General features: G+C 41.1%; 2 protein-coding genes across 2 annotated transcripts in view; one reads left to right on the top strand and one right to left on the bottom strand.

The window, feature by feature from the left end:
- The window catches only part of rapgef3 (Rap guanine nucleotide exchange factor (GEF) 3), a 33083-nt gene extending 31933 nt beyond the window's left edge, over positions 1-1150 (top strand). Inside the window, exon 27 of the mRNA XM_034695530.1 lies at positions 498-1150. Within this exon, the coding sequence (XP_034551421.1) occupies positions 498-613 (116 nt within the window). The 3' untranslated portion in view covers positions 614-1150. The remainder of the gene's footprint in view (positions 1-497) is intronic.
- Positions 1151-1180: 30 nt separating this feature from the next.
- Positions 1181-13822, bottom strand: part of itga5 (integrin, alpha 5 (fibronectin receptor, alpha polypeptide)) — a 47648-nt gene continuing 35006 nt past the window's right edge. Inside the window, exons 22-30 of the mRNA XM_034695529.1 lie at positions 13003-13082; positions 12791-12871; positions 12596-12701; positions 10779-10937; positions 10064-10171; positions 4957-5070; positions 4215-4316; positions 3974-4096; positions 1181-3851 (exon numbers count right to left, since the gene is read on the bottom strand). Of these exons, the coding sequence (XP_034551420.1) occupies positions 3768-3851; positions 3974-4096; positions 4215-4316; positions 4957-5070; positions 10064-10171; positions 10779-10937; positions 12596-12701; positions 12791-12871; positions 13003-13082 (957 nt within the window). The 3' untranslated portion in view covers positions 1181-3767. The remainder of the gene's footprint in view (positions 3852-3973; positions 4097-4214; positions 4317-4956; positions 5071-10063; positions 10172-10778; positions 10938-12595; positions 12702-12790; positions 12872-13002; positions 13083-13822) is intronic.

Raw genomic sequence — 13822 nt, 5'->3', positions numbered from 1 at the left:
GCTCCTCCCACTCAGGCAGCAGGTGAGCAGGCCAGGGAGAGCCAGAAAGGAGGGAGGAATTGTCACAGGGAGAGCTGAAGAGGAGGTGGGATTTTCTACAAAAGTCGTAATATTACAAAACTAAAGATGTAAATTGAGTTTATGGTAAATATCAGAGGAGTAGCCAACGCATGCACTGAATAGAGAAATATGGAGCAATTTGTGAAGTTATTCTGAAGTATAGTTTTGACAAATCATTATATTTACTACTCAGATTTGTATACCATCTTTCCAGAGTCCTGATACTTAAACTAATGTAGTGCTTATAACTTGTAAAATCCAATATTTCTCTTCAAAATAAGATACAGGCTAACCACTGACTAAAATTAGGATTTTATTCTTGTAATGTCACAGCTTTATTCTTGACGTTCCTCTTTTTCTTTCTTAATGTGGCCCCAATCCTTTGCCCTAAGTTAAATATATCTTTCTCACAAACATGACTTATTTTTCTCATCCAGACTCCGACATCGCCCCCCCTCTGCGGACTCCCAGCAACATCCGGCACTACCTCACCAACCTGAAGGTGATCGACAACCAGCGCAAGCTAACGCAGCTATCAAGAACATTAGAATGAAAGGACGTCCACCTGCTGATGCACAGAGACTGTAAAGCTGTTGCACGACTGAACCACAGAACTGATTTAAATGGAAGAACGAAACTTCTAAACTGGACGGACCTCTGGAGGTGTTTGGTATTTTCACTCTAATTCAAGAAGCTCAGACTCTGATGGATGAACTCTCTGCAGGGGAAAGTATTAAGAGTGAGCATGTGTGGTGTGCACAGTAATGATCTCATGCTGAACCAGAGAATCCAGTTTTGTGTGCACACCCTCATGAAGGCAATTTTAAAAGATGTACAGCAAAGTGTTAAAATTCCTCATGTACATATTTATACAGCGATCTGACAGAAGAAGGGTTCTGGTGGTTCTGTAAAGAGGGCCATAGGAACACATTTAAGATGAATCTGCCATAACCAACCACTTAAAGGTCATTTTATGTGCACTAGTGTTTTCACATGTAAACTAATATATTGTATCTTTTTTGGGGCCACAAACTGACATGCATTTATTTCATACGATGTTCTTTTTCTAAATAAATTATTTTCTCAGTTATGTGAATTTCATGAAAACAACAAGACTTTGTAAAAAGGGAAATACTTTATTTAAAATACAAACAATAACAGGTAAAAAATTGACCTCCAAAGTCCCCCTCCCCACCCCTGACAGAAATGTTCCCCCCAATATGGGGTGAGAAAAATTCACAACAAATCCTTTAAATTCAAAAAATACTCTCCTTGTCATAAATATGTACAACTTCTTTAATGGAAGTCCTGGAGAGTGGAAATGGGCTTAACCATGTACAAAAAAAAGGAAATAAAAACCAGTGCCTTCTCCTGATGTAACACGGAGGAAGTAGTGAAATGATCCCCTGTCGTTATAAATAATGGGCTGACATGTTCAGTTGAAAAAATAAAAGACAAATGCGAAGTTAATGTTTTAAATGAAACACCAAATGGGGATTTTGTGGACCGTTTCACAAATAGTAAATCACTCTCCAAAAGGAAAAAGAGTGTGATGTGGCAAACGAATGTAAAACACATGGTTAGTATCATGTTGGTGTTTGGACAGGTGCAGCAGCAGCAGAGCACATAAATTATCCAACTATTTCAACATACCAGAGTTCAACTCAGATAGGTTCTGCTGTTTTTTTCTGTTTCTGTTTTTTGTCAGCCGGTGGTGCGATTAGAAAAAGTGGTCCTGCAATGAAGTGGTGAGTACAACTGAAGTGGAAGAAAAATCACACTGAGTGGAAAAAGCAAGTGAAAGTGAGAAGCCTCACACAGGATTTAGTTTGTGCTCATCACAAACTTAGACACAAAAAATAAAAGTTCTGGTTGATCACAAAATAAAACAAAAAGAAAGCACTGTAAAATAGAGTGAATATAAATATTGCACTTCCAAACAACATCTGTTTCCCAGTGCCTAGTTGTCATCCCTTTGATAGAGGTACAAGACATCCTGATGGACGTTATGTCTGGACGGCAGCCGTATGATTGTTTCCACTGAGGGTGTAAAACTTCTCAACCTGAATTTTGAATGTTATGCTTTTTAATGCTACAATGGCTGATAGCATAGAAGAATGGCTTAACCCCAATGATCTCAAGCTTAGAGGAGATAGGGAGAAACAGGACTACGCAGTGGGAAAGCTGATAACCAACTCACACAAAACAAACATTCATAAATATACCATTCACACAAATGCATGTAGTCACACTTTATACACGCATCACACACACAACCCCAGCCCACACACTTACAATATTTACATGTAAGGCACATTAAATCTATGTACATGAAGACACTAAGCATTTCAACGTTCAGTCCCTGTAGCCTTTTGGTAGTGGGATGATTTCAGCCTCTTCTTTTTTTAAACATGGGCGGCTTCAGTGTCTCACAGTCACACATTCTGTGAGCTCAAAATGGATCCTTCACACTCAAAAAAAAAAGCTCTCTGTCAAGGCTACAAAGTCCATGATTGTCCTGTGTTTGGTTCAGGAAGCCGAAGCCTTTAACTCTGGTTTCTCTTAAATGTAATTCGCTTGCACGTTGCTTCCTTGTTGCATAAGCCCAAAAAACAAATGCATCAGGAGTGAGAACAGCAAAATGTTCTTTAAGAGAGCACCACTTTTTTTTTTTTGCAGAAGCACCACACTGCTTCGAGCCTAATGTGAGGTTCCACAGGTCTGTGGTCGGTGGTTCCAGTCCCATCCCAGTCGACTACGCTTGCATTGGTAACTCTGAACATGAGCAAGAAAAGGACAGAAACGTTCCAACAAATTCATCAGTAGGAGTCAAAATAAGAACTCAAAGGAAGGTCAGTCAGTCAGTCTCAGGTGTCTTTGGATTTATATCAGTAGATTTCCTTTGAGTGCAAAAACAACCCAGCGCTGTCCATCAACCTGAGGCAGAGAGATCATCTTTATAACAGTTCATCCATGTGTTTTTTTGAACCTGCTTATCCCGCTCTGGGTTGCAGGATGCTGGGTTAGCCCATCCCAGAGAGCGTCAGGCATGAATCAAGGGAACACCTCCCACAGGTCAGGGATTGTCTAAGTTTAAACAAATGGATGAAATTTGAGTCATTATTTGATTTAAAATCTAGGCAGGTAGTCTTGCCTCTGCTATGGCTATGGTTAGCATTTCCATCTGAAACCTGTTTACAGACTTCTGTCAATACAACCGTGTGTTCAGGAGACGTCAGACAAATCATTTCAGGCCTCAGCAGGCAGCGGAAATCACAGCTCCTGGCTGCCACAAGCTACATGTGAACACATCAGGTCATTAGCACCAAAATAAAGCAGTTAAAGGCGTAACACACAGATCTCTCCGTAACAAGAATCAGCAAAAGGAAACCCAACAGGCATCTGATGGTCGCCTGCACCTCTTCTGCAGTCACTATCTTCTTGTTCAGTCTCTTTTTAGCCTTCAGGCATTGAGAAAAAGTTGTATTTGGTAACAATCCCAACCTGCCAACACACATAAATTAAAAAAAGAAGAAAAGGAAACATTCATTTGGAGATCTTTGGATTTTTGTCTTCCTCTAGTGCAGCACAGTGGAGTTCCAGTGGTCTCTCTTTTCGCTTAACTGCTTCCTGATAACACTCTTCATGATCCATCGAGTCTCTCCATTGCAATCATATGGCCAGGTACTGTGGTTCTGTTAGCAGATCTAGGCCTCGGAGGCAGCCTGTGGTTTGAGTTGTGCTTTCTCCATGGCCGTGCCGTACGGTACGGATCGCTTGAAGAAACCGAACTGCAAGACAGATTTTAAGAAAGGCAAAATTAGGAGTAATCACAGCAGGCCTAATCAGAAATTCAAGCTCATCCAACTTTAAGGTTATAGTATGTGAAGTAATGCCATGTGAAAGCACTGACCTTGTATAATACATATATTAGTAGAGCCAGGAGCAGCAAACCAGCCAAAATGGCCAATATGATGATCCATAGAGGAACCGAGTTCTCCAGATCCGGCTTGTTCCACACGATTGGAGTCACCACCTGAGGACAAAACCACAGTTTGTTGTATTAACTTAACAACTAACACTAATGCAACACCTCTGTATGAAGTCATTTATACAGAGGTGTAAATCTCTCTTTAAAGAAGAGATCAAATTACCTTTTTGTGTCCACTTGGAACATGTTTAGGTAGGATGGCGTACGGCATCGTCTTCACACTGTATCTGGCCAGGCACTCCAGCACATACTGCTTGTAGGATCTCTGAAGGAGACAAGACACGTTTTAAAAATCCATGCAGTTCACAAGCAAAACACTAGGTGGCGACAGAGACCACGTCCCTCCTCTTTGGAAAATCTCTGCATTCCTTTCTCAAGAAAATTCGTTACACTCCAGAAGGCTGTTAATCTCTAATGCATTCACACATATGTCATGTGAAACAGCATGCAGGGCGTGTAAACAGTCAGTGTGTGGATACAACATGACATGTGTGAGGATGAAAATTGTCAACGTGTAGAATATGCAGTCTGCAATCTCTACAAGCTGCACTCAGCAACTGTTGTCACATTTGTTGAGGCAAATATGTGAGACTGCTCATTCTGGCAGCGTCACAAACTGATCCAGAACCAGTGTTGGTGCCTAGTCAACACAAATATGTGGGACAGACTGCTGCCGCTCTGTGAGCCAGAGTCACATTTAAGGTTTTAACTCTTGATGTTTTTGTTTCGAGGTCTGAAGGGAACAAATGTCCTTCTAATTCCTGCCAAGGTCTGACCTGAGAAAATACACAGCGACATGTAGGGAGAGAGTCATCTATGGTGGACTGCTTCTGCCTCTGTCTTTCCTTTCTCATGTACAGTACAAGTTGAGTGAGTTTGTCAGGCAAGAGTCATCTCCAGCAAACCTCGATGAAGGTCTCAGCCCAGACGCGGGATCGAACTTTCAGGATAGCTGTAGTCCCCTTCTCCAGCAGACCCACTTTGCACTGGATCGTCCAGCACTCCGCATTAGAACAGGACTGCAAGGAGACAGGTATAAGAGAAGAGTCAATGTTAGAGTTGGATGCCAGATATGCTACATTTGAGTCATTGTGATGCACAGACTGAGATGTTTTCCCCCATAAAAGTTAACCTGCAGGGTTAAATGGAGGTAAAAGTCAAGCAGGCCTCAGTGAAAACAGGTAGAACAGATGTTTGGAGGGCAAAAAAAAACAGCCCAGTTAATGCTCCATGTTGAATACATTTAACAAAGAGGCCAATGTTATGATCTGTATTCCACGCCTGCTTCAAATTAGATTGAAGGAATGTCATGAGACTGTAAAAATGCAGCATGCGCCACTCTCCACATCATCGACCCACCACTGAAACTGATCCACTTTTCTCAAGACTGGAGACTACTCTGTCTTAATTAGATCCCCATAATGCAGCTTTGTCCTTTTAACATTATAACATATGAAGAGTCTGTGTTTCAGAGCCGGTGCTGCAGCTAGACCACCAACCAGACTCAGAGGTTCCGTCGGGTTTCCTGCGGGATCGCATTAGTGTACTTATTACACCATGTAGGGCAGACTCAGGAGGAGAGGAGAGAACCCGCCTCATTCCTTCAGGCTCAGTCTTCAACAGACTTAATGAGGGTTATTCAGACAGACAGAAAGCGTATCAGTCCACTTCCTCCTGGTGGACTCCCTCGATGCCCTTGGGCACCGGGGCTGCTAAGGTCTCTGGAAATGACTTGAAAATGGACCAGTGCCAAAGATGCCTCAGACCCACATTCTCCCTGGTGGGATTATGTGGTCAAGAGGTGGAGCTTTGGTGGCATGGAGGATGTTCCCACAGCTTAAAAAATACCATTCTAGCCTTCATATGCAGCAGCTATACACATTGGACCTGCAGACGCTGACTCTTTGAAACTGTGTCTGAATGAAGAGTGAAACATAATTTAATCAAGTAAATTTATCTGCTGTCATTTTTGGTATTTAAGTATCAAGCAAAAAATGCAAAATAACTGCTCCAGATGTGAGACACATTTCTAAAACAACAGAGAAACTAATGGTACACATGTGATTGATTCTTAATGAAATACATGGTCCAACTTATGTGACACTATTTATAAAGTGAACTTTCAGTAGAAATGAATGGCTTCATTCATGGTAAATGTTGTGTTTGAATACTCTTTAGAGATTAGTTAGTAGAATTGGAATAACTGGTTCAGCACTCTCCTGGTTCAGCTCCTATCTCTCCGACAGACTTCAATACATCTCCATCAATAACAGCAAGTCCCATACCACCCCCGTCACACATGGTGTCTCCCAAGGCTCGGTGCTGGGTCCCCTCATGTTCATCCTTAATATGCTCCCTCCTCGGTCACATCATAAGCCACCATGGACTTTAATTTCTCTGCTATGCTGATGATACCCAGCTCTACATCTTCACAAAAGCCATCTGTTTTGATTTATTTGCCTGTTTTATTTTTAATTTTATTCTATATAAAGCAACTTTGAGTATTCAGAAAAGCGCTATATAAATCCTATGAATTATTATTATTACAACTTAAGACAACTTTTGGTTTGCTATATTGTTAAGAAAAATGATGGCTAGTGTTTTTCATATTCCCTCATTATGTGCCTCTAAATATTAGCAGTGATTGATGAACATTTAAAGACCTTACACTTTGATATTTCCCCAATGACCTCATGCCCAGAGGCTGTTGTCCTCAAAGCAAGCAGCCCGGGTTCAAGCTCTTCCCCGACCCTCTTCTCCCTGTTTCTGACTATCTGCTGTCCTATCCTCTTAATAAAGCCATACAAAGAGAAAATGAATCTTAAAAAATGTGTCTCAACCTTGAAACTCCAAAGTATTTCTTGATGCAACAGTACAAATCAATGAAGCAGTGGTTAATGATGCACCAACCGGTAACCAGTATGTTTTGTTGTACAAACTCTTTGAGATAGGGAATCCAATTAGAACCTAACTTGTATTTCTACATCACTTAAACACGAGAACACAAGGAGCATCTTCATATTTATGAAATGTGTTTTGATTGTTAGTACATAAAGGCAAGCCCTTTGCTCTTGATGCACAGTTCAGCTCTTCAAAGACAGCAGGTCATTTGAAAGTCTCACACTCTGACCTCTGCTGACAGCTTCATCCCAGCGTTGCTAAACTCTATTGGCTTTCATCAAGAGACACTTTGAACAGAGATGACTGTCCTCTCAGAAAACAGAAGTGCAGACGCAGGGAAAATAGAAGAGTGGAGTCCTTCATGGTAACGTGTCGCTCGACATGCTTGATGAACGAGCACGGTTAGGACTAACAGGCCTGCAGACAAAGGGCTCTTTGGCTGACGCAGGTATCCACAGACAGAGGCAGAGTGAGGAGCTACCTGCAGCTGACGGGATCAATGGGGCCAGTGTGCGTGTGGGCCCCGGCCCTCACAACAGCCAGAGATGAAAATTACAGAGTGGTCTGTGAAGTAAGCAGTGCATCATCGACAAGAAGTCTCTGTGTTGTCCTCTGTTCTCACAGCCTCTCCACCCTCCACCACTACTGAAGGCTCTTTAATGTTAATCACCACAAGGGGACAAGTCTGTGCCCTCTGACCCCTCCCTTTTAACAACATCATAACCTAATTAAGCAATCCCAAGAGCCTCGTAGAAGATCAGGGCCAGTGTCTCCAAAATAGATCCAGGCCTGCACACTTCACTTAAGACGACACAGCAACGGTTATCGTTTAAACCCAACACGAAGTTCTGAGCTGCTCTGCCGGGGAAGTGACGAATAAATGGTTTGAACTACATAACAACATTTACCCAGAACAGTTAACTCAAGCTCCTCATTCACTCACTTTAAAGTCACCTATTACATTAGACCTGACATGACTTGACCTTTTGGCCTAGTGGTGTTTAAACTTGCAGTTTGATACAAAGGTTTCACTATTCCTTAAGTCCTATAACAGTTGTTCTTAAGTTAATTATGTAACTGGATAAAGAACTTTGTGACACTTGGAAAAAAAGCTGCATTTAAAAGATTCCCCCAGCCCCCTGTTTTTCTTAAGGCCTGAGGTTATTCTGCAAATGAGTCTGCTGACTTGTGAAAAGTCATCTGCATGTTTTGATTGCCCAACACAGGGATTAGCACTGCAGCACCACACCCAAAGACCCTGACAAAGACCTTTAGGGGGATACCAGGGGACTTCATTTTGACCAAGAACCCTGAAGCGTAAATGTACTCATGACCGCTTTAAACAGCTCCTGAGGAAAGTTTCTGCACTAAAAACACAAAAACAGAAAATCCGGAGCAGCTCAGCTCACAGCCCCTGAAGCTTCAACAAAGGACATCAGTAAGACATTGTTTTATACATGAAGCTGCTTTAATGAAGGTTGGTTTTAACGCCTGGTCCAATTGCTCATGAGTGGACAATGTCTTTACAGATGTGAGGGGGGGCGCCGTTTGTAAAGTTATGCACACTGAAAAAGCAGCCACAATTCTCCACATTTAGCTCAAAAACATCCTAAAAATGTAGAGTGAATTTTAAAAAGTCACTTTTTTTATCACATTTAGAGGAATATTTGTGATCTTCTTCACATTTAATTTTGTTGTGAAAAATATATTAGGTTTAAATCACTGTTAAATCCAAATGTTAATATATAAATCTAAATGTTAAATATAAATCTAAATATTATATATAAATCTAAATGTTCAACGTTTAAGATAAGATAAGATAAGATAAGATAAGATAGTCCTTTACTCATCCTACAATGGGGAAATTCAAGTTTGACAGTAGCAAAGTAGACAGTGCAAAAAAATGTAAAGCAAACAAGAGCCTATAAAATATCAATTATTAAAAAGCTATTAGCAATTAAAATTAAAGGAGTAAAAATAACCATATCTTAAAATATATATATATATATATATTTGGTTAATCAAAATGTTCAACGTTTAATCTAAATACTAAATCTAAATCTAAATGTGACATACAAATCTAAATGTTAAATACAAATCTAAATGTTAAATATAAATCTAAATGTTAAATATAAATCTAAATGTTAAATATAAATCTAAATGTTAAATACAAATCTAAATGTTAAATATAAATCTAAATGTGAAATACAAATCTAAATGTAAATACAAATCTAAATGTTAAATACAAATCTAAATGTTAAATATAAATCTAAATGTTAAATATAAATCTAAATGTTAAATACAAATTTTAAATGTTGCTCCACGATTCTAAATATTTAGCTGATATGCAAATTCAAACTGCCGCCACTGGCATCCAAAACTGCCTTTAAAACATTTACGACAGGCAGTCCAGCTAGTAACCCGTAGGAGTCAGTACTGACTGACTATGGTTAGGACATCTGTATCGCTTTATGAAGCTTTTATTTTGTTACTAACGGCGGCCAATAGAAATTCAAACTGCTACCTAGCAGAAGTACCAAATTTAAAGCACCATAAAGTGACACAGATATCCCAATCATAGTCTTTCAGTACTGACTCCTACTGAAAACGTGTTGTGATACTTTCAAAGACGTTTTGTGGAGAAATGTTTCTGTTATTTTCGGTGTGCACAACTTTACAAACGGCGCCCCATACCGGGAAAAATCTGATTAAAGAAATCTTAACCTTAAAACATATAGCAAGCAGCTCAGCTCGCAGTCCCTCCTGACATCCTGTGCCTACCAAAGAGCATTAAAGAAAACCCGATGTTTTACTTGAATCTTCATTATTCAGTGTTTTCCTGTCTTTATCATGGGAATTATTTGTTTTTGAGAGAAGGAGACCTCTCTGCATAATTCGACTCCTCATAGGTTGGTCACTACGAGGCTATAAAAGTTATAGCCTTCCCATCTGTTGCTTCTGTATTGCTCTGTGTGCAAAAAAGGCACAGAGATTCCAGTGACAACTTGCGAGTGAACTTGGGATTTTCCTGAGAGATCATCTGGATCATTAAGTTTTGTGAGGCAGCTGTTTTGTTTCTTGAACATTAAAATCTCCCTTGAAGCATCTTACCAGGTTAGTCAAATCAGCCAGCTGATTCCTGTTGACGTCCCTCCTCTCGATTCGGTGCTCGTGTGCTTTTAATGCCAGGATCGGAGGTTCTGTTGAAGTGCGCTGGAGCTGATGGAGGAGAGAGCAGAGACACACACACACCACCCATTAGCACAACAGAGACAGTGACCTCAGCAGGCAGAAGAGCACACCACCCTTTCTGTCAATACGAAAGCTAATGTTAGAATGACCTTGAGGCTTTTCCTCATTAATCAGAGGCATGTGAGCTCTATTCCTCATGGATTCCCGTGGAAACACACAGTACTTAGCAATTCACCAGGGGAAAAAAAACATTAGCTCATTGCTAAGATGGATGAGCACCATCAACCCCTTAAAACATCTGTCAAATATCCGACGTAAACACAAACAGCAACATAAAATGCTCCCCCACAAAATCCCAGAGCTACATCTTGCTATGAGTGTGTGTGCTGCTGCTGCTGTCTGAGGTGGTTCATCAAGCTGTGCAGAGCAAAGGGAAGAGTTGGAACTTCAAAGCACTGGTGGGGCAAGTGTCCTGGGTGTGGCAGAGAAGCTGGGAAGGAGGAAGGAGGGTGTGGACAACCAGCAGAGACCCAACTGTTAAATCACACATCTGACTGGGAATCAGTGGGAGATGTTCGCCATTCCGTTTGTCCTCACGTGAACCCTAAAAGGTATGCGTTTTTATGCGGCTTACTTTGAGGTGGAGGTGGTTCATGTATTTGTCGGCAGTGCAGTTGATGGGGCCTTCTGTGGAGAACTCCAGAGGGTACAGGAGAGTGTGATCCGGCACACTGAAGGGGCAGCGGAGTTCAAGGTGGGTGTGGCTGATCCGACTGGGCCCGTTGTTCACAAGCTGGAAAAAAGGAAATGAAACTTAAGTCTGTGAATTATGAGACAACTTTGAAGCAGCTTGATTTTTTCATGTTTTACTTATAGCTTGAAGGTTCATCACATTTTTTCCCATGCTGAAACTGAAATATTTAACATATTTTCTTCTAAAAATGGGTCACCTCATGCTTATGTGGTGGACTTCAATTTTATTGGCAGCACTTTTGGTCAAAGAAGATCATAACTCTTTGGTAATCCAATCCTGGACATGCAAAACTGTTTACACTAACTGTGGATCTCTTCCAAATAAAATGTACAAAACTCATGACAGTCTGGAGAAAGTTAATCAACATCAATCCAAATGGTCTTGTTTGCTTTCATGGGCTTTTAACAGGCATCAGTACTAATTTCGGTCTGTTTACAAACCATTGACTGTATAAAAGGATGGACACCATGACAGGTCCCCAAGAGTGAAGCCAAAAAGTATGGCCCTCCATGTTTATAGATGGGATATGGATCAAAGTTTGAAATCAAAATGCAAGGATTTTTCTCAATGCTGATTTATATCCAAGTGTTCATCTCTTTAGAAAAGTTTAGCTTAAATTTGTTGTTGGATGCTATAAAAAAGGGGTATGACACAAGTGGCCGTGAGAATTGAAGCCAAAGTGTTAAAAACTGCAGTGTCAGCTTGAGGCTGGCTCTGGAAGTACCAGAAACCACATACACACAAATTCAAAATAGCCAATCTTTACAGTAGAAATAAACATGTTTACAGCCTGGTACAAAAAATGAGTGTAGTCTGGATATCTCATTTCTTGATCGGCACACACTGTACGGGGGGTGAATTTTTTTATAACGTGGAAATTTCAAAGATATCAAGATTACAAGTTTTCCATTATAAGAGGCACAGCTGACTTGATTGACAGGCAGGAACACTGTAGCTGTTGGCGAGGAGGCTCAAAGCCCGCCTCTTTACGTCACACTCGCTTGACAGCAGTTATGTTGAGTTCAACATTTCCAGTATGGCTCCCGCCGACGATTGGCTTCAAAACAGCACTACTACGTCCATTATTTATACAGTCTATAGTTTGACATCATGACTGACAGCTGTTTTGGCACAGTGTGTGCACTGCAGAATAAAAGTTAGAACTAGTGATGAACTCTACCACAAGAGTTATCAAACTTTCCAGAACTGGGAGAGTCTTCTTCAAACTGACACAAGATTCTGTTTTGCTATCGTATGTGCTAACCTGAGTGATTGTAATCATTTCATTGTTAACTTTAATATGTGTTTTGGTTATGACGAGGGGGCGGGGCAACAACACTACAACTCTTCCAGCCAGTGAGTACTGCACAGACTCAAGCTCAAAATGATGCCACAAGCACAAGATGTCAGCACCCATCACAGGATGGTACACAACGGTAGGAAGATGAGACCTGTTATCCATCTTTAAAGACAGTAAATGTTCAAAACCAATTACATGTTTCTCACAGTATTTTTAGAGCACTGTTCAATCTCACCCAAGAAAAAGTGGACCTGCACACTGTGTGAATTAATCACCCTGTCAAATCTGAAGAATGTTTTCTTAAGCTTTCCTTCATCACTGCCTTAGGAAGTCAGCTTTCTTTCTGCTTTTCAATACCCAATAGGCTGAGCCACATCGAGTCTACACAGCTGATTACCTCATAGATGTGTTCCACCGCAGGCCCAATGTCCTGCTCCACCTCTTGGTTTTTGGTCACCTTCCAGTTGGCCGGCGGGAAGAAAACCTTATCTGGCCGAGACACACTTTAAAAAGAGAAGAAAGGGTTGTGAGAAAAAAGAGGCTTAATGTAATTACAGAAGTTCAAATGAGGAGATCTCGACACTCAACTCACCCTTGAAGAATGACTTCAGCCTGAACAACCACCTCCAGTTTGTGGGGGACGACCTCACTGTGGGAATTATTCTCGTTTTTACTGTGAGAACAAAAAGGAGAAGAAAATGATCTGATTTGCTGACACTGACATCATGCCAGAGTTGTAGATATCTCAGGAACAAAAGACTCTATCCACTGTTATCATTGTTCTATGTTGACATCGAGGTGTACCTGCGAATCTGCAGCTCAAACTGAACAGTTTTGTGTGTGTCCTTCAGCCGAGGCACAGTGAAGCGCAGACCTGCCCACAGCTGCAAAGAGAAACATCCAACACATTAATCATCATCATCATCTTTAAGTAAAGGAGGGCAGATCACAAAATGTTTTCCATTACTACCTATCCGTGCAAAAGCCAGATTTATCTCCATGGGGAAAAGTCTGGCTGAACTCGTAATAATTCAAGACGAAGGGAAAAAACTTGGTGAGCTGTCTCCATTTCTTTAAACCAATCCCAATCCTCTTGGGTGGGGTGAAGCTCATGGGTGTCGCAATATTGCCCTGATGGAACAGTGTCAGGCAGGGGGACTTGTTTTGGTGGAACATTAGTGAGTAGGGAGGCGATCTCTTGCATAAATAAATGACCTAATCTCCAAGAAGGAAACATTTCGTAACACATTTGAAGATCAATCCCAGGCCAAACCTTCTATCAGCTCCAGTATGATGAAGATATAGCTTTAAGAAGTGATGGCCAACTTTTCAGGGCTTCCTGTGTAGCCGGAGGTTAGCAATACAAGACTTTCAGATGGAGTTTATTTTCTGTATTTTGCCTTTGATTAGAGTCAGACAAGCGACTTGAAAAGCCAGGATGGAGATGGTGTTAAGAACCAGAGTGGGGGCGCTGGTAGCCTAGCGGTCTAAGCGTCCCACGTTTAGAGGCTATAGTCCTCGTAGCAGAGGTTGCCAGTTCAACTCCCCGCTCTCTACTCCCACATTTCCTGTCTCTCTTCAGCTGTCCTATCCAATAAAGGCCAAAAAAAGCGCCCAAAAATAT

This window comes from Notolabrus celidotus, chromosome 11 (assembly GCF_009762535.1).
Source record: "Notolabrus celidotus isolate fNotCel1 chromosome 11, fNotCel1.pri, whole genome shotgun sequence".
NCBI classification, from domain to species: domain Eukaryota; kingdom Metazoa; phylum Chordata; class Actinopteri; order Labriformes; family Labridae; genus Notolabrus; species Notolabrus celidotus.
Note: the sequence above shows the minus strand (reverse complement) of the source record. Positions and strands in the feature narration are given on the sequence as shown.